At 39.6% G+C, this 19,701-nt stretch overlaps 1 protein-coding gene across 1 annotated transcript in view; it reads right to left on the bottom strand.

Moving 5' to 3' along the window:
• LOC122804627 (serine protease inhibitor A3N-like) overlaps positions 1–19,701 on the bottom strand; it is a 123,993-nt gene that overhangs the window by 87,402 nt on the left and 16,890 nt on the right. The window contains exon 2 of the mRNA XM_044074599.1: positions 18,362–18,635. Coding sequence (XP_043930534.1) covers positions 18,362–18,635 — 274 coding nt within the window. The remainder of the gene's footprint in view (positions 1–18,361; positions 18,636–19,701) is intronic.

A 19,701-nucleotide genomic window follows, 5' to 3' on the forward strand; every position in this document is an offset into this window, starting at 1 on the left:
TCTGATGTAGCATTCCTGACCTCAATTGGGGAGACTTGGGTATGGAACTGAGGTCATGCTTGCACCTACATTGACAGCATGATACAGGTATTCAGTGGAGTTAGTGGCATCTGTCCATACAGGGCATGTGTATAAGGCATGGTATTCCCTTTGTTGGTTACATTTGCAGACTCTACAGTTGTTGCAGGCATCCAGTGAGGAGCATAGCAAACAGATGACTGTAAGCATTTATTTGCCTACTGTAGGGATGGAACAGGGTGCTGTGTCCTTTTACTTGCTGGATAACACATAGTCAGGAGATGTTGCATCACATTACTTTCTGATGTAAGTGGCACTGTTGTGGTCAACAGACATGTAGTCCACTGCAATCACACTGTGGTTACTATCTGTGAGGCAATATGCAGGGAACTACCAATATAATGTTTGTTGCCTAGCAAAATGTATTTGTGTATGAGACATGGGTAGAAAGTGTTCTCTGAGTAATACAAGGGTTGCCTATATTGTTCACCGATCCATAATGTCACATGTAGGACTATGGATTGTCTACACCAGCCTCTCTGGTGTTTGACATCTATTGTCCTTGTAAGGTGGACATTGTGACATAGTAGGTCCTTAATATAATAATTTAGCAAACCACACCCCACAATCCATCCTGTTACTACACAATCACAGCAACTTCCACACAGGATACTGGTGACAGACACTTGACACAAACAAATACTTGCCAGTAATGAGATTCAGAACCCTACCTAGCTATGCATTGCTACTACAGTGTACCGCATTTATTGCATGCACTACAGAGCTTATTGGATGAATGTTGTCCCAAGGTACTTCTAAGGTGAGGAACATCTTGTAAATACTTGCCCTGGGAGATGTAGTGGGTAACGTATCCCAAAAATAATTTTACCCTAATCACACATTTACATTTTCCAGGGGAGAAGTTCAAACCTGTATCTAACAATCTTTATGGACCATTATGTTACACATGTATCACATGCCACATGCACCACTGCCCTGACATGGTTTAGGGTTGGTAACAGGTACTTGTAAGGTGGATGATATCTGCAGGACAGCTAAAGTCAGGCACTGAGATGTGTACTGGATGTAAATGAGGCCAAAATCTTTGAGGTAGCACACAAAACATTTTCCACAGATGAAATTCAAACCCATACATGTGCAGTTAGTGCTACTACATTATTGCAAATTTATGGCATGCACCATGGAGCTTATAGGGGTTAGCACTTCTCCAAAGGGGTATTTTAAGGTGACTGACACCAGCAGGCTTGCTAAAGTAGGGCAATGGGAGGTGTAGTGATTGTGAATGGCCTCAAAATCATTAATCTCTACACACACAGAGTTTCACAGTTGCCATGTCTGTGATTAGAACTCCTACCTAACTAATATGTTACACTATAGCATTACACATTTATCGCAAGTGCCACAGAGATTATAGGGCCAGCTCTTATCCAAAGGGGTATTTCAAGTTGACTGACATCAGCAGGCCTGCTAAAATAGGGCAATGGTAGCTGTAGTGACCGTAAATGGCCCTCAAAATTATTAATCTCTACACAAACACACACACACACACACACACACACACACACACACACACACACACACACACACAAAGTTTTACAGTTACCATGTCTGGGATTTGAAATACTACCTGACTAGTATGTTACAGTATAGCATTACACAGTTATTGCATGCACTATGGAGGTTTTAGGTTAGCCTTTGTCCAAAGACGTATTTCAAGGTGACTGACAGCAGGCTTGCTAAAGTATGGCAACGGGAGGTGTAGTGACTGTGAATGGCCTCAAAATCTTTAATTTCTATACATACACACAGAGTGTCATAGTTGTCATGTTTGGGATTAGAACTCCTACACGACTAGTATGTTACACTATAGCATTATGCAATTATCACATGCACCACAGAGCTTATGGGGCTTGCCTTTCTCCAAAGGGGTATTTCAAGATGACTGACATCAGCAGGCTTGCTAAAGTAGGGCAGTGTGAGGTGTAGTGACTGTGAATGGCCTCAAAATCATTAATCTTTACACACATGCACACACACACACACACACACACACACACACACACACACACACACACACACACACACACACACACACACACACACACACACACACAGAGTTACTATGTCTGGGATTAGAACTCCTAACTGACTAAGGCATTACACTCTAGGATTACACAGTTATCGCATGCACCATGAAGCTTATAGAGCTAGTCATTGTCCAAAGGCGTAGTTCAAGGTGCCTGACATCAGCAGGCTTGATAAAGTAGGGCGATGGGAGGTGTAGTGACTGTGAATGGCTTCAAAACCATTAATCTCTGCACACACAAACAGTTGTCATGTCTGGGATTTGAATTGCTACTTAACTAGTATGTTACACTATAGCATTACACAGTTATCACACACACCACAGAGATTATGGGGTTGATAAATGGCCAGAGGGTTATTTCAAGGTGACTGACATCAGCATGAGTGCTAACATGGGCTATGGGAAGTGCAGTGTGGGTGAATGGGCCATAAACCACTCCTCTGGGAGCACACACACAACACTTAGTCACACACAGCCTTTCATTTGACAGGACTGGATATACAAATGCTAGATGAATACTGATTTGTACTATCATGTTACACAGTTATCACAGGCACAACAGACACTATAGGGCTGTGGGCTACCAAAACCAAATGTCTACAGTGATTGACACTAGCACATCATGTGATGTTGGTCAATTGGATGTGTGGTGGGTGCGACAGGACTCATGATGGCAATCTCTTTGTCACTGTCTGCCTCTCTCTTCCCCACAGCTCTGTGTATGACTGTGTTGGCCTTGGATATGTGTGGGTATTCCTATCCAATGAGTGTGCAAAGCGTGAATGGTGTTCAATGTGGTGTGTATGCACAGGCATCTGTGATGATAGATATGTATAGTCCACTGCTGTTGTCAGACATGGGCTTCATGTCTCTAAGTGTTGGAGCATGTCCAGTATGACCTTCTGTATTTTGTTGTCAGACATGGGCTTCATTTCTCTAAGTGTAGGGGCAAGCCCAGTATAACCTTCTGTATTTAGTGTGTGAATCCATTCCAGGCAGGTTGTACTCCAGTGCAGGATTTTGTGTTCTACACCTACAGCTAGCAACCTGTTTCTGCAGGTTATCTGTAGATGGGCTGACAATATGGAGTCACAATGGGTGACAGATAGTGGGATGCTGTAACTATTGTGTCTCTGCTGTTTGTGTTATATGGTTGGTGTTAGCAGAGATATTCAGACACGTACTGTTTTACACTGTGATGTATTATGTCATCAACTACCAACAGATATACTTAACTACTCACAGTAATTTCCTGGAAAATACAAGATGAATGAAGCTGTGTCCAATATTGTGGTCTGCAGCCTACATATTCTGGCACACTCATGCCATTCTGGAGAGGTAGCTGCAGACATTTGCTGATGGATCTGTGTAAATGGTCCAGCGCCTTGGTACTGTGGTGGTTGAGGATCCCCTACTTGTACATTTATCAACATAACAGAATGGTCATATCCTGCTGTGGCCATACCTCTCAGCTGTACAGTTTTACCCAGGTTACCCAGAGGCAGGGCTCATATATCTGGTCAGTTCCCCTTCACATTGTGGTTTATGAGCAGGTTTGTAGCCACCCATTACTAGGTTTGCAGGTAGGGTAGTATGGGCACATATCAGAGTTTCAGATTTCACACCCTCCATGGTGTCCATGCTTTTACACCCCCCACTCTGTTATTCTATCCTCTTCCTAACATTATGTGAGTGATATCTGCAAAGTATCCCCATAGTTGTCCCTTCATCCCAGCGTTATTAAGGGGTTGGTCCACAGTTTATACAGTAGGACATGGTGGGCATGCTACTGGGATTTGTCGACATGGCCTTGCATTTGTGTTCTGTGAACTGTGTTATGTTGTTATTTGGGACCCCATGAGATAACATACATTGGCAGTATGGGTAAGGCACAGGCCTTTGGCAGAGGACTGTAGGGCATTTGGTAGTGATGCAGGTCATCTGTAGCAGGCCAGTGCATTCTTCCCCTGGGGTGACAGGGTAAGTGTGTGAGGTGTTAATGGCAATAGTTCCTGTCCATATTATTCCATTGGTCTGGATACTGGCAGGGTGCTGCTTACAGCTAGGGTGTAGGGACACACCTGCATAGGACACCCTTCAGCATGCTGCATTCTGTGGGTATTCCCATACAGAAGTGGGGATCATATTGTATTCATTCCCAACAGCAGGGATATGACCTGTGATAAACCTGTGGATTATGGTGGGGTGAGATGAGTGCATGTGTAATATGCAGGCTTCTTGCAGCTGACTCACAGATATACATGGGGCATTCCCCTTATGCTGCCTTATGCGGGGACAAAGGCATTCGCTCATTACTTCATAACTGTGGTCTGCCAGTGATTGGCCAGAATACATCAGTATTCCATCCTACACAGACAACTAATGTGCTGCTAACCTGCATGTACAATTCCAAAGGTGTGTGTAGTTGACAGTTACATTTTATGTACTCTGTCTAGGGTACTTCCACCTGTGTACTGTGTTTGTGCTCACATTCATGTCCATCTTTCAGACGGTGACAGATATTGACATCTGAACAATGAGTATGGATGACTGCTGATTTGGGTCTTGCTAGGATGCATTGTGGTTGGCACTGCAGTTGTCAGAACATGGCCCTGTCATCAGCAGTAGTGGCCCTAGGCCACAGGGACACAATCCTCCATGCCTACATGCTGTCCACTTCCACACAATGTACAACACACAACAACCTAACACACAGAGCCCTGCATATTGTACAACATGCAGCAATCTATCCTGTAAATTGGGCCAGCTCAGGTAATCTGTGCTCTACTATTAACCCCACTCGTACATGTTACTGCATTTCTACATAGGATTGTGTGTGTGGGGGGGGCACACATGACAACTGTAAACATTTGCTATGACTGTACTGGTATTTCAGGGACTCTGTTGGCTTCCATTTCGGTTTGTATTCTGACCTATCATGCAGACTAGAGGCATATCAATAGAATACAGATCTTTGGTTTTATTGACCTACATTTCAGTTTCAGACTTCATAGCCTGCAGAACTAACATACAACTGGCTGACCTGTTGTAGTCTGTCTGTGTAGGTCTGGAGGGGGGCTGTTATCCATTGCCATTAATTGGAGGGCTTAGCACAGCCTTTCTTTATGGTCATTTACACTTGTCCTGCTGGCTGAGGCTGTTGTTGGGTATGTGAACCTCACTGACATGCATGTGTGGTCCTATGGGCACACATTTGGGCCACCAGATTTACTGCAGTGGGATTTGTCGCCTTGTCTAGTACTGCCTACTTTGTTGACACCAGTATTTGTTATGGATTCCATGCTGCCCATATAGGTGTCCACTATCTGCTGCCATCCCATTCAGCCACCCAATTCCCTTGCATGCTGTCATCTATACCATAGCTACAACTAGCAGAACATACTACTCCATTCAGTAATTGATAGGAAGTGTGAGTTACTTGTGGCTGTGCCAGTATTGAGCATGGTGCTGGAGGGCTGACTATGTTGGATGCACATAGTACACTCCCTATTCATGGTAAAGCAAAGGTAGTGTCATGTTTGGCATCCCTTTTACTGTATATGCGAGTCAGAGAGAGAGGTGTCATTCTCTGGGTTCCTACCATGTCAGTGTATGTGCTATGCGTTGCCTCTTTGCTAAAGCCTGGGCATACTGGGGATGCCTCCTTCTGCCTACATGGGCAGGCTCAAGTTGTTCCTCCTGCGAGTCTCTCTGTGCCTGTGCTGCCCTTGGCAATGGTGGGGGGCTGTGTGGCCCTGCCCAATTCTGTTCCTGCTACAGCTTTTTCCACAGGATCATATTGTGTAGCATGGCACATACAATGAAAATTTGTGTACATGTAGCTGAGGAGTACTGCAAGGCTCCACCAGAAATGTCTGGGCACCGGAACTGTGACTTGAGCATCCCAAACACATGCTCTATTATGATTCTCATTTGTGTGTGTGCCTCATTATGGAGCTCTTTTTCGGGTGTGTGCATTTCTGATGGATGTCATCAGCCACGCCTCCAGTGTGTAACCAGCATCCCTCACTAGGTGGCCATATGGCATGTCCCCACTGGCAAATCTCTGGTACAGCTGTGTCATATGCCAGATGTGGGAGTCATCATACCTTCCAGGGCTGCCAGCACACATTCATTATTATGCCCTGGGCATTGCACATGACCTGGCAGTTGATGGAGGGGAAGCCCTTGCGGTTTATGTAGACCCTACCCCACTCGCCAGTTGGTGCTTTGATGTGTATGCGCATGCAGTCTATAGCACCCATTACCTCAGGGTATTCTGCTATTTGGTGGAAGAGACACATATTGCTGGTCAATGCCTCATAGGTATTGTGGAAATATATGTGCTCACTGGCATGTGCTGACATTGCATCCAGGAACTGGTGGAGTACCCTGGATGCTGATGCCTGTGAGATCCCCATGATATCCCCAGTTGGCCTTTGGAAGGTACCTGTGGCTAGTATTCTTAAGCCTACACATACTTTGGTATCCACTGGGATGGGTTCCCCTCTGTTGATTCTGTGTGTGAGGCATGGCTGGCACAGCTCAACATTTTGCTGTAGGATGTCCCTGTCCACCTATAGTGCTCCACTATCTCCAGCTCATATAGGCCCTGGTAGGTTACCCTGGGTCTGTACACTCTTCTCCTTCTCTTTACTGTGGGTTGGTCATCAGCATTTTCATCCTCACCACCCTCAGCATCTTCCACATATTGATGTACAACAGCGACAGCAGCCCCTATCATTTTGTTAGTTTTGACTGGTAAAATTTCCTGTGCACACCGGTGGTGTAGAGTTTGTGGGAAAAAACAGAGTGGTAGGTTTGCCTAGTTTATAGTAGTGTGCTGGGCTGGGCTGCTGCCTGTGTAATTGGCTGATTCTGATACATTTCACCTGCCAGCTATGCTAGTTCTCCTTGATTGCCTTCCTACTGCTGTTTTCCCTTCCCATTGCCTTCTCATTTAAGCCCTGAGATGCGCCGCACATACCCAGTGCTCAGATGTGAACAAAGCTTCTATTTCTTGTTTTCTTTTTTTTTAAACCCGGTGCGTGGCACACACACCAGTTTAGGCAATGTAAACACTTATAGGCAGCCTCAGACACACCCCCTTCCTTAGCTGTGCTTAGCTAAGGGTAAACACGGGCCACAGAGCTCCAATAAGCTTACGGAATACATAACACTCCCCCTTATGAGGTCATCTACCTCTTAGGCTTGCACCATGGTGTTGCTGCACTTACACGGTTGGGTGCTAACACTGAGGGGAAATCCCTCATTTGCATAAAACTGGCTGCTAATGCTTGTTTACAAAACTGACACTCAGCCTTCCCCCTTAGCAACCACTATTCAATGGCATTGTTGTCTTCTGCATGCCATTGACTATTATGGCAGAATGCTGATTTTGGTTTAAAAGCTTATTTCCAGCTTTTCTTTTTATTTTCGGGCCGATCCCGTTTGCACACCACTGCCCTACACTTAAACAGCCGAAATCTGCCCAAAAAAAAAAAAGTTTTTTTTAGTAATTTTGCAACTATTTACCATTCCAATGGTCATCTATTTGGCAATGACATGCCTACTAGATTGCACACATGCTTTCTTTTGAGCTGTCATGCCTCTGTTTTGTAATTTGCAGAAATATATTCAGTTAGTAACTGAATACATTTCTGCAGGTTGCACTATTCCTGCACAGATGCTTGCCTGCTTCCTGGATTGTTAATTCACTTCATTTGCATGGTTTTCATCTGCAAATAGGATAATTAGCCTACGCCAGCTGCGTCCATGCAGGAACAGTGTTGGAGCGCTCATGCACGTCCCAGGAGCTCATTCCTTGATCGCTCCTCGGCCATATTGCATGCAGCAGCTCTTGCGCTATTCCTGCACACTGTGCAGAACTTGCTGAATCCTGGGAAATGTGCACACCATGCAGTAACCTTTCCATAATATAGAGACAGCTCTACCTCAGTGCTTTTAGTGTACACAATGTGTACACCATGCAGCAATCTTTCCATATTCGGAGACAGCTCTACCACAGTGCTTTTAGTCAACACAGAATCCCAAATGGAAGGTCCACTCACAGTACAAAATCAGCAAAATAAATCCACCGGTTGAAACTAAAAACAAGCAGTATTTAATATATTCAAAAGTTTAGCACTTTCACTCGCAACAAAGTGAGCTTCATCAGCTTCATCAACAGATGCCACTACTACACCAGGCATCAATGATTATTTTACTATAAAACCTTTATTAATGTTAAATAATTAATTTTCTATAGTATGGTTTGTCATTAAGCAAAGTCTATTAACATGTTTTAGTATATAGTTTTTATTTCTGCATTTATATTACAATGTTACGTAATGAACTTGTACAGAAATTATATGTACTATTTTAATGCACTATATCACTTTAAAGCTAGCGCTTTTTTTGGCGCCAATTTTAAACATATAATGGAGTGTATTGACATTATTCAAACTGTTCTGATGAAGCTCGCTTTGTTGTAAGTGAAAGCGCTAAACTTTTGAATATATTAAATACTGCTTGTTTTTAGTTTCAACCGGTGGATTTATTTTGCTGATTTTGCACTGTGAGTGGACCTTCCATTTGGGATTCTGTGTTGAGTATTTGGTTGTTCCAAATGGTCATTGACTTTGATTACAGTGCTTTTAGTGTACACAATATTTGCACCATGTGGTAACCTTTCTATATTCAGAGACAGCTCTAACACAGTACTTTTAGTGTACACAATGTGTATACCATGCTGCAACCTTTCCATATTCAAAGAAAGCTATACCACAGTGCTTTTAATGTACACAGTGTGTACACCTTGCAGTAACCTTTCCATATTTGGAGACAGCTCTACCACAGTGCTTTTAGTGCACACAATGTCTACACTTTGCAGCAACCTTTCCATATTTGGAGACAGCTCTACCACAGTGCTTTAGTGTACACAATGTGTACACCATGCAGTAATCTTTCCGTATACAGAGACAACTCTTACCACAGTGCATTTAGTGTGCACAATGTGTACACTATGCAGCAACCTTTCAATATTCAGAGACAGTTCTACCACAGTGTTTTTAATGTATGCTATGTGTACACCATGCAGTAACCTTTCCATATTCAAACACAGCTCTACCATAGTGCTTTTAGATGTTAATGAGGCATTCTGGGGAAACAGGGATATGCTAAATTAACAACATTTTCTACCTTTGAAATCGTAAGGCATTTACACAGCTGATGGATTATCCCTCAGCTGTGTAAATTAGCCCAGTTATTCCTGGCTGCTTGTGGTAATGAACATTGTTAAAGGTTGAAGTTCACACATCACAGTACAGGTAATTGCTGGAGAGTTTAGTGTTCAGGTAGTGTCAGGAGATGCATAAGATTGCAGTAGGGATGGTTAGTCAGAGAGTAGTTTAGGTGTGCATGAGTGTGTTTGCATGTGTGTGTGTGTGTGTGTGTGTGTGTGTGTGTGTGTGTGTGTGTGTGTGTGTGTGTGTGTGTGTGTATGTGTGTGTGTGCGTGTGTGTGTGTGTGTGTGCATGTGTGTGTGTGTGTGTGTGTGTGTGTGTGTGTGTGTGTGTGTGTGTATGTATGTGCGTGAGTGCATGTGTGTGTGTGTGTGTGTGTGTGTGTGTGTGTGTGTGTGTGTGTGTGTGTGTGTGTGTGTGTGTGTGTCTGCCTGCACACATGTGCACATGTGTGATCATGGGTGGGGGAGATCTATTATACCTCCACACTCTCTCAGGCTGTTGAGCAAATCCTTCAACATTATGTTGGGGAACCCTTAAACACAAGGGATAACCGTAAAAGAGTAAACACTCTAATAGATTTTGCTAAATATAATGCTAAAAAAAGTATACATGACTAGCTTAGATGTTTATTAGGATTTTTGATTCAGTTATACAGTTGTACATTTTCAAGATTTTAGAGGTATAAAAGTTTCCCAGTGCATTTATTTATCTTGTTAATAATTTATATTCTAATTATTTCTCTTCTGTTAAGCTTGGATCTTACATATCGCCATATTTTTAAATTATTAGAGGCACAAAACAAGGATGCTCACTCTTACCCTTTTATTTAGTTTGGCTATTAAACCTTTCTTTAAATTATGTTACATTTAAGAAAGCAATAATAAGCTTTGATATTTTTAATCAATTTTAATTTAAGCTTCAGTAATTTGCAGATAATATAATTTTAACCATTAGCAACACTGATTCTTCTATAGTAAGTGTTAAAATACTTTATAAACTTCAAATTGATATCTGGATTAAAATGTAATTAGTATTAAACAAATACCATCTTAATAAATAAAATATTAATACCATGAATCAATATCATAGGGAGTTCATCTTAGAGAAAAAATGGATTAAACAGCTCAGAATTACTCTTGTGGGTAAATTAAATAAAATCATAAACATACATTGTAGTAAGGTTTTAGGAGTCCATAAATCATTAATAGGTAGATGGATTTTCTTGATCGATTACAGACTAACATTGATTAAGATGATTATTTTGCTATAAATACTATAAATTATACATACCACATGTTTACCTCACTGAGGAAAAAACATATTAAACAATTTAACAACATTTATTTGAGATTTTTATAGTATACTAGTAAGCCTAGACTAGCATAAAGCCATCATAATAGAGATTGGAAGAGTGGTGACATTGATTTCCCTGTTCTTGAATTATATGTTACAGTTACAGTTTTTGGGGCTATAGTGTTCTGTCTGAATTGTAATTATTCTTTACATTGGAGGAGGTTACATGAGGCAATTATATTGAGAACTGAGGGAAAACATTACAATGCAACATAATCAGATTTAAATTAATAACATGGGTTGGTTATTAAAAAATGTTTTATTAAAGATACTAGTAAACCAACTGATTCTTATTATATTAATAACAAATTAAAAAAAAAATAAAGAATATGTATACAAATATCCAGAGATAAAAGCTTGGTAAGTTGCTATATTTTCCTTTTTCATAGCTTTACTCTATGATGTAGCGAGATTTTAAATCTTAATAAAATAATTAGTTTTAAAATAGTGATTTAGTTTACCAGAATCAATTCTTAAAAGAGACAAAATTACATAATATTGATTATTTAATGCATAGATAAGACCTAGATATGGACATTTGGCTGATGGTGCAGGCTTGCAGATAATTTAATATTAAAAACAGAACAGATGTGATGTCTATTAAGAATAAGTTTTCATCTATAATCAGTTTTTTCAACACCCTTGAAATTAATATTGGTGATAGGAATAATTCACCCTATCATAAAAAGGTTAGTCAAATAGTGAAAATGTCAAATTAATAGAAATTGTTGAGATTATGCCTTACAAGTAAATAATTCATTGACTCATCGATATGAATGTATGATTTTAACTTCACCTTCTAGAACTGCTTCTTTTGTTATTTTGGAAAATGTATGCTTGGAAGTTCTTACTCAGAGCTTTTTTTAGTCTACAGGAAAATGAAAAAAGAAAATGTGGGATGCTAAGGATATAAATCATTAATTTAAGTGGATTAGTCACTTATGGATTTGATTGTTAGATATCTACTTCATTTTTGTGAGCAGATTCAATCCTTTTTACAAGCTGTTCTGAAAAAAAATGACACTATTATTACTCTAGTTCTGAGACACACAGAAGATAACAATTTCCTCTTGTTTGGAACTTGTTATCCGTTGCCAAGAATTTTATTACAGAACACCTTAAAAGGGAGGTAACTCCTCCATTTACTGAGACTATTAATATTATTGATGTTGCTTATGAAAGGGAACTAACTACTATTAAGATGAGAATTAATACATTGACTTCTGAACTTAAATGCTGAATAACAAATTATCTTTTGGATAAATATTAATCTGTTTTGGGTTCATTATTGCAGTAATTACATCAGCTCATTGTTGTATGTTATAAGATTGATGTAGGCAATTTTGTACATAGTTTTAACATCTGTTGTTTATTTATTTATTTATTTGTTTGTTTGTTTTTTAAAAGGTTAATAGTTGATTTAAAAATAATCTACTACAACACTGGGATGAGCACTGATGTTCTTTGAAAAGATTTAGTGAGTCCATTCCCTTTACAGTGTCTTATGAATGCTTCTTAGCCCAGTTTACCGAATCCAAATTTGTTTATCCCCTACCACTTCAAATATATATATATATATATATATATATATATATATATATATATATATATATATATATATATATAGGTCACTGTTGTATTATAGAAAACACAATTCATCGACTTGTGTTTCAGAAAACACACTTTAGCGAAAGCGCATATTGTCGAAAGTGCATATTGTCGAATATGCACTTTCGCTAAAGAAAATAACATAAAAAAAAACACACACAAAAAATAAATAAATAAATTACATCAAACAGTGTTATGCTGCACCCCCACACCCCCACTTTATTATTCTCACTCCGAGATCACACTACAGTGGCGAAAAGGAAATATTCCCTTATCACCACTGTACCACGATGTCAGCGACAGTTTTGTTAGTTGTAAATCAACACTATACATTGATTTACAACTGATGGTGCATGCAAACTGCTTGCTTTCTTTAATTTACCACTCTCTCTTTAGCAAAAGTGCATTTTCAATAAAATGCACTTTCGCTAAATTGTGTCCGCCGAAACACGGTTTCGATGAACCGTGTTTCGACAATCTGACTAAGACCCATATATGTATATATACGTTTAGTTTTAGTCTTTATATAGTTCTGTATTTTTTTTCATGTTTTTGTACAGGTTCTAGTATATAAATCCCCTTAATAAATATTTCAGTAAATTAATGAATATCAGAACTAGCAAATCATGGATCATTTTTCTCATCCAAATGAGAATAAATTAAACTACAGAGGTGGGCAGGCAGCTGACATTTCTTGAGAGATTAAGGTGCCATGAAGTTTTGTTAAATGAAGGTTGAAGGGATTGGGAGTATGGAACATTGATGAGTTTAACTGTAAAAACATTGCATGTGTTGTATCAGAGTGCAGTACCGAAGTAAGAAGTGAATCACAAGACAATGACCTCATTAACATGTGTGGTAACAGACTTTGGTTACTGACACAGTAAATGATACTGAAGACACAAGTGACAGGGATGAGACTTCTTCACAGCATTCCTGAGTTCAGTCTCCAGGAAAAGGTGATGATCTCTGAAACTTAGAAGGGTCTCAGAACATAGCTAATGGTTCTTTGGGTTGAGAGGAGTCAGTTAAGATGATTTTGTCACTTAATGATGATGATACTCCTTGACTGGCTTCTCCTTGGGGGGGGGGAGCAGACCAGGCGCAGTCCACTGTAGGGAAGCTTTGGGGCAGACTGTGAACATGGGGGACACATTATACATCTCAGCTTTCCAGGAAATGCCTAATGATCCACTTGGATGAGATAGGAACTGTTGCTAAACAAGAATAAATCTTCTTTACCATTTTTCACATTTTTTAACATGCTACCACTATAGCCCTCATGAGAAAACGTGGATTAGAAATGAAAAGAAGACAGATATTTGGAGATAATGGAAAGTAAAAATATGGCGATAAACTAACGTTGTCGTAGGTCAATTGAGTGGTCCATAGTTAATAGAAACCAAATTCCTGCTCTGGGTTCTATGGAGGATACAATTTTTTAGGAAAAGAATAAGGGAAACTAACAAGGAATAGTTACCAAATATTCCCAAAATAAAGCTTATATGGACTTTCAGAGAATGAGCCTGTATTTTAGTTTCCTTTATAAAGAGACCTAAAACAGCAGAATATGTGATCAGGAATTCAATACTTATTCCTATATTTAAAATGGCAGGCAAACTAAACACTGGCCAAATAAGTAATTACCATTTTTTCTAATCCCAAATAATAACTGTAAGGTACATTTTTAGCTAATGAGTGCAACCGCAATGTTAAAACTTAAGCACATAGTGAAACTAAAATTAAAACTCAGTTTTCACTAGCAATGAGCAAAGACTTCATGTTTGTAGTCAACCATAACATAACTACTATCCTTGCTTTGAAACAAATCATTGTGTCATCCTCTTTTTACAGATACAATGTAGCAGTCCAGTGACAATGTTCCACTTGACAAAAGTGCTATTGAGAGGATATATTCCAGTACTGAATGAAACAAAATAAAGAGAATACAATTGGCATAATGATACAGAAATAGTTTGCTATCACAAACGTGAAGCTCAGAGTCCTAAAAATCATAATCCTGCGACCACGATATTGAATGAGCAAAATGACCAGTCTGCTGCCATAAACATAGCAACATTGGGTCAATAAACTACTGGCTGGCTGGTGTCCAGTTGCCCAGCTTAAGTTACCTGGGATAGCTCTGTTGAGTGAAATCCGGATGCAAAAAATAATCAACCTGCCAAACATGAACTAAGAATTGCCAGACTCAGTATAGGTTTATTGACTGGACATGGCTTGGAAATTGGTGACATAATAGTAAGGATGAGGCTGGACATCCTATGTATCTCAGAGACAAGGTGGAAGGGCAGTGTAGGAAAGCCACTTGGCTTAGGATTCAGAGTCTACTGCTCAGGAAGAGTGCACACTAGAAATGGTGTGGGAATTGTGGTGAAGGAAAGGTTTCAGAATACAGTGCAGGATGTCATCAGAAGTAGTGACAGACTCATGGCAATCAGATTTCAGTGTAATTACAGAGCAATATTCATAATCTCAGCCTATGATAGGGCAGCATTCATAATATCAGCCTATGATAGGGCAGTACTCATAATCTCAACCTATGATAGGTCTGTATTCATAATCTCAGCCTATGACAGGGCAGTATTCATAATTTCAGCCTATGATAGGGCAGCATTCATAATATCAGCCTATGATAGGTCTGTATTCATAATCTCAGCCTATGACAGGGCAGTATTCATAATTTCAGCCTATGCCCACAACAAGGTTGTGATAATGAGGAAAAGAGTGCATTCAGACAGGAGTTGCAGGACCTATTACATGAAATAGAACAATATGAACTGGTGTTGATAATGGGTGACCTGAATGCACACATCAAAACAGACAGAACAGGATACGATGACTGCCTCGGTCCACATGGATAGTGCAACAGGAATAAAGAAGGAAGTCCATTCTAGACCTCTGTCTGGCAAGTGGCTTGTGGTAGCCAACACATGGTTCAGAAAGTCAGACAGTCATAAGATCATATACAAAAGTGTCCAACATGACACTGAGGTAGACTTCTTCCTAGTAAGGAAAGGGGACTGGGGTAGAATAAGAGATTACAAAATCATCTCCAGTGAAACAGTCAGCCCACAACATAAACCACAATCAGCTGCAAGCAGTGGTCAGAGAAGGTTCTAAGGGAATCAGAGAACAGGCTGATGACCTGGAAACTAACTTGGAAAAAAAACACAACACTTCAAGGAATTATCTAGCACCTCAAGAAGAAGAGAACATAGGTGTTGTTGAAGAAGAATGACAGGACCTCAAAACAATATGTGTAAGGACTACATGAACAAATATCCAGTCCAGCCAGGTATGAAATTAAGGTACATAAGGAAAGCTGGTGGTAGAAAACAGAAGTCCAGAAAATCATCCAAAAAGTAGTGCAAGAAAAAGTGGGAGATAGAAAAGACAGACCAGGCTTGGAAGGAATACTGGTTGGCTAACAAGCAGGTTAAGACAGAAGCTACACTAGCAAAGAAAAAGGTATCAGAGGCACTCTAGCAACTTCTGGAAAGTGACTCAGTGGATGGATAAAAAAAATCTGTCAGGTTGCAAGACAATGACAGAAAGATAAAGAAGATAGTCATAAGAGATGACAGTGACAACTTGCTCAACAGTCCACAGGACACCAAAGGCAGATGGAAGGAGTACTTGCAGTTCCAGTCACTTCTGAATGAGGAAAACCCCACACAAGTGGTACTGGCCAGAACAACCTATTATGAGAGAAGTGGAGAAGCCCACCCTAGAAGAAGTAAGAACAGCACTAAAGAAAATGAAGCCAGGGAAAGCAACAGGCTCAGATGAGGTCACAGCAGATATGATTAAGATGTTGGGTAAGATAGGGGGGAAATGGCTCCTGAGGGTACTCACAGCAGTATGAAGATTTCCTAGATGACTGAAGAATAAGAATACTAGTACCAGAGTTCAAGAACAAAGGGGGGAATTCACAACTGTGGGCAGCACAGAGGCATCAAACTCCTTTCTCACTGAAGGAAAGTTCTGGAGAAGGTGATTGACAAATGGTTATGCACAGCAGTAGAAAGTAAGAGGGGACTGAGAAATTCAGATTCAGATCAGGATGCAGCACAAATGAACTAATGTCTGCAGGGAGACAGATACTTGAGAAGATGCCAAATATGAAGATAAAGTCCAACTGGGCATTCCTAGACATGGATAAAGCATATGACAAAGTCCCAAGAAAACTGACTTTGACAGTCCTGTGGCAGTTTAGAGTTCTAGAAACATTGGTTGAATTAGTGCAGGCTATGTACAAAGACTCAGTGATTCAAGTGCAAGCAGTGTTTGGTCTCACAGATGGGTTCCTAGTAGCAGTGAGTGTGCAAAGTGTTCAGCTCTGAGCCAACTGCTGTTCATACTGCATTAGCAAACAGGTTGGAGGGGATAGGTCAACAAAGTCACTGTATGTAAATTATGTGGCATTACAGACAGTATGAGCAAGAACTTCAGCAAAGGATAGGGGGATGGAATACAAAACCAAAGGCACATGAGTACAGATAAAACAGTTTTTATTGCAGAAAAAAGGGGAAATCAGAAGAAGCTGAAAATTGAGATAGGAGGGAACACAGTGGAACAGGTTAGCAGCTTCGAGATTCTGAGAGGGGTGGTTGAGGTGAAAGGAAGTTTGAATGAGGAGATCAAAGCTAGAATCAGAGGGGCTGCAGCCAAATGGCACAGATTATTGAGAGTAGTGCATGACAGAAGAATGCCAAAGAAGCTGAAAAGTAAGGTGTACCAGTTCAGAAACCTGGGCAGTAATGGCAGAGAAGTTGAGGAAGCTGGAGGTGATGAAGATGAAGTGTCTGAGATGGGTGGTAGGATGCATACTGCAGGACAGATGAAGAAATGAGTACATAAAAGCAGAAGTCAAATTAGCTGCAATTACAGAAAAAGTCAAAGAGAACAGTTTACAGCGGTTTGGGCACATATGCAGGAAACAGAAGAGAATCTGGTGAAGATGATTTGGGGCAGAAAGGAATAAGACAAGAGGAAACAAGGGAGACCAGGAAGAGGTGGATGGATTATAATAGAGAAAATCTGTAGCAGTCACTTATGAGGGTCAAAGAAGGTAGGACAGTACCATTGAATAGAGAAAGACGGCAACAAGTGACACAACAACTAGACCTCAAGTAGAAAATGGGAAAAAGGTAGTTGATGATGACGGTGATGATGATGATGTTTGGGACTATGAAACTCTTTTCTTAAAAAGATTATTATTTCAAAGAATTAGAAACACTTGGAACTAGCCAGGTGGAGGAAAGGCAGCTCCTCACAACTCCCCTGACTTCAATGGGAGGAGGAGGATGATGGAGTTTAAATGAGGCAAAGTTGCAGAAGCATGAATGCAGGGTGATGTACAGCTATACTTCTGTATTAGGAATCTATATTCCTGGAGAAACTGGAAGTTTAACCTGCAAGATAAAAAAATAACAGATGCAGGAGCTCTTCGGGTGGGCAATTACGTGTAGAGTTATCGATTTTCTTGTTTTAAAGGGGTAGATAAATAAAACTGAGCATATATAGTAGATCTCTAAAAACATTGTAGTTACACATCATAAGCACCCATACTGTTACTTAATTTTTTAATGAAAGCAGATATTTAGGAAGACAGACTTTGCATACATAAAAATGCTTTAAAGTATAAGTATATGCTGAAGTATATCATTGATGCAACCCATTATCCTTGTGTTGAACAGATTTCATATAGTTGTAGAAATTCCTGAGACAAATGCATTAAGTAACACATAACATGCATAATTCTATGAAACTGGAATTAACGACTGCTTTTAAACGCACACAGTATGTTGATAAAAAGTTGCATGTTAACTCAATTAGCCTACATACTATCGAATGCCATATGTAAAAAAAATGATTAATGATTAACATCAGTCTGATTAACCACAAACTATTGATATTCAGCAAGGCAGTGCCAGATAATTCTTTAGGAGCATGCTGCTTAGACCTTTAAAATGCTTCAAAATCCAGTGCATTATATGATAAATACCTTTTGGCCATTTTCTCAAGCCATGATTTTAGGGTTGTTGCTGTGAGTTTTTGCTCCACTCTTTTAATGCCCCCTTGATCAGGAAGCAGTACAAGCATTGATATATTGCCACAGTATGGAAGCTGTAACACTGTGCTGGATAAGTCTCGGTCATAAAGGATTTTGAACTTGGTGTCTGAATTTACCATCATGGGAACTTTAACAGTTGTTTTTCCATCCACAGAGAACTTGCCCTGCCTTGTTGCTTTTGGATCAAACTGAGATTTCCATAATCCTAAGAGATATAACACAAATAATAAAGCATGTTAATGAAGATGCATTGAAAGCATTTATATAAATATTTGTTAAGGTATGACAAAAGTATGTTAGGCTGTCAGTTTGCATTTTCAAAAAAGAGAAAAAAAGACTAGAGTTTAGAACTGCACCAGAGATCAGATTTACTTATTTTTAAGCATTCTATAAGTCTAAATTTGGCAATTCAGCAGTTCATTCTGACCCATTAGTACAACCATTTGGTAAAACATTGATGTGCCTCCAGATATTGAGTTGAAAGAAATCATCCAAATTAGTTTTGTGGTTTCTAATTTTTGATCAGCAAATAACTTTATGTAAGCTCTGCTCTGAATGCTTAGATTTTCCCATAGAAGTATGCATCACATCAGCACATTTGGGGATCTGCTTTGATAATATAATGTTTTGTGTCTCGGGACAGGTGAAAATACCATCTGAACTGAAAACACTGGTAATAGTCATACCTCACTCCAGTTTTACATATCTGATAAGAAATAAAGGATTCATATTACACAGCCTTTGAAGGATATAACACATATTATATCACAGCATCATGTGCATTGTATAGCGAAATACAACTTATCTAATGGATGAAAAGTATCTGCACTGAAATGCAGTTCATTATATCACATGGGTAAATGTTGAACAGTAAATTATCATGCAGAGCAAACATAATCATGTTTTATTACACATATCTCTAGTTACACAATGTGATAAACTGAACAATTTCCAAGTGAGTGCCATGATTTGAAGTGGAAATGAGTGTCAAGATTTGGAGTGCAAAGTACAGTTTCTGTAATATCCAAGATTCACAGTAATTTTTTAACTGGGAGAGCCAACTAGCATCATTTTTTAGCAGAAGATAAACATTTCTCAAGACAGCAACTGGCTGTACAGTTTATTTTTATTTTTACTTTTTATTTTTACATTTGTTGACTGGGCTAGTCTAACTGAATATATGTCCATTTTCAGTAGAGGCCCGGGGAGAAAAGCTCCAGCATAAACAGTTAAAACGTTAACAATTTATAAAAAGGACATGTATTTTAAAA

This window comes from Protopterus annectens, chromosome 6.part0 (assembly GCF_019279795.1).
Source record: "Protopterus annectens isolate FY-2018-M chromosome 6.part0, PAN1.0, whole genome shotgun sequence".
In the NCBI taxonomy this organism is placed as follows: domain Eukaryota; kingdom Metazoa; phylum Chordata; order Ceratodontiformes; family Protopteridae; genus Protopterus; species Protopterus annectens.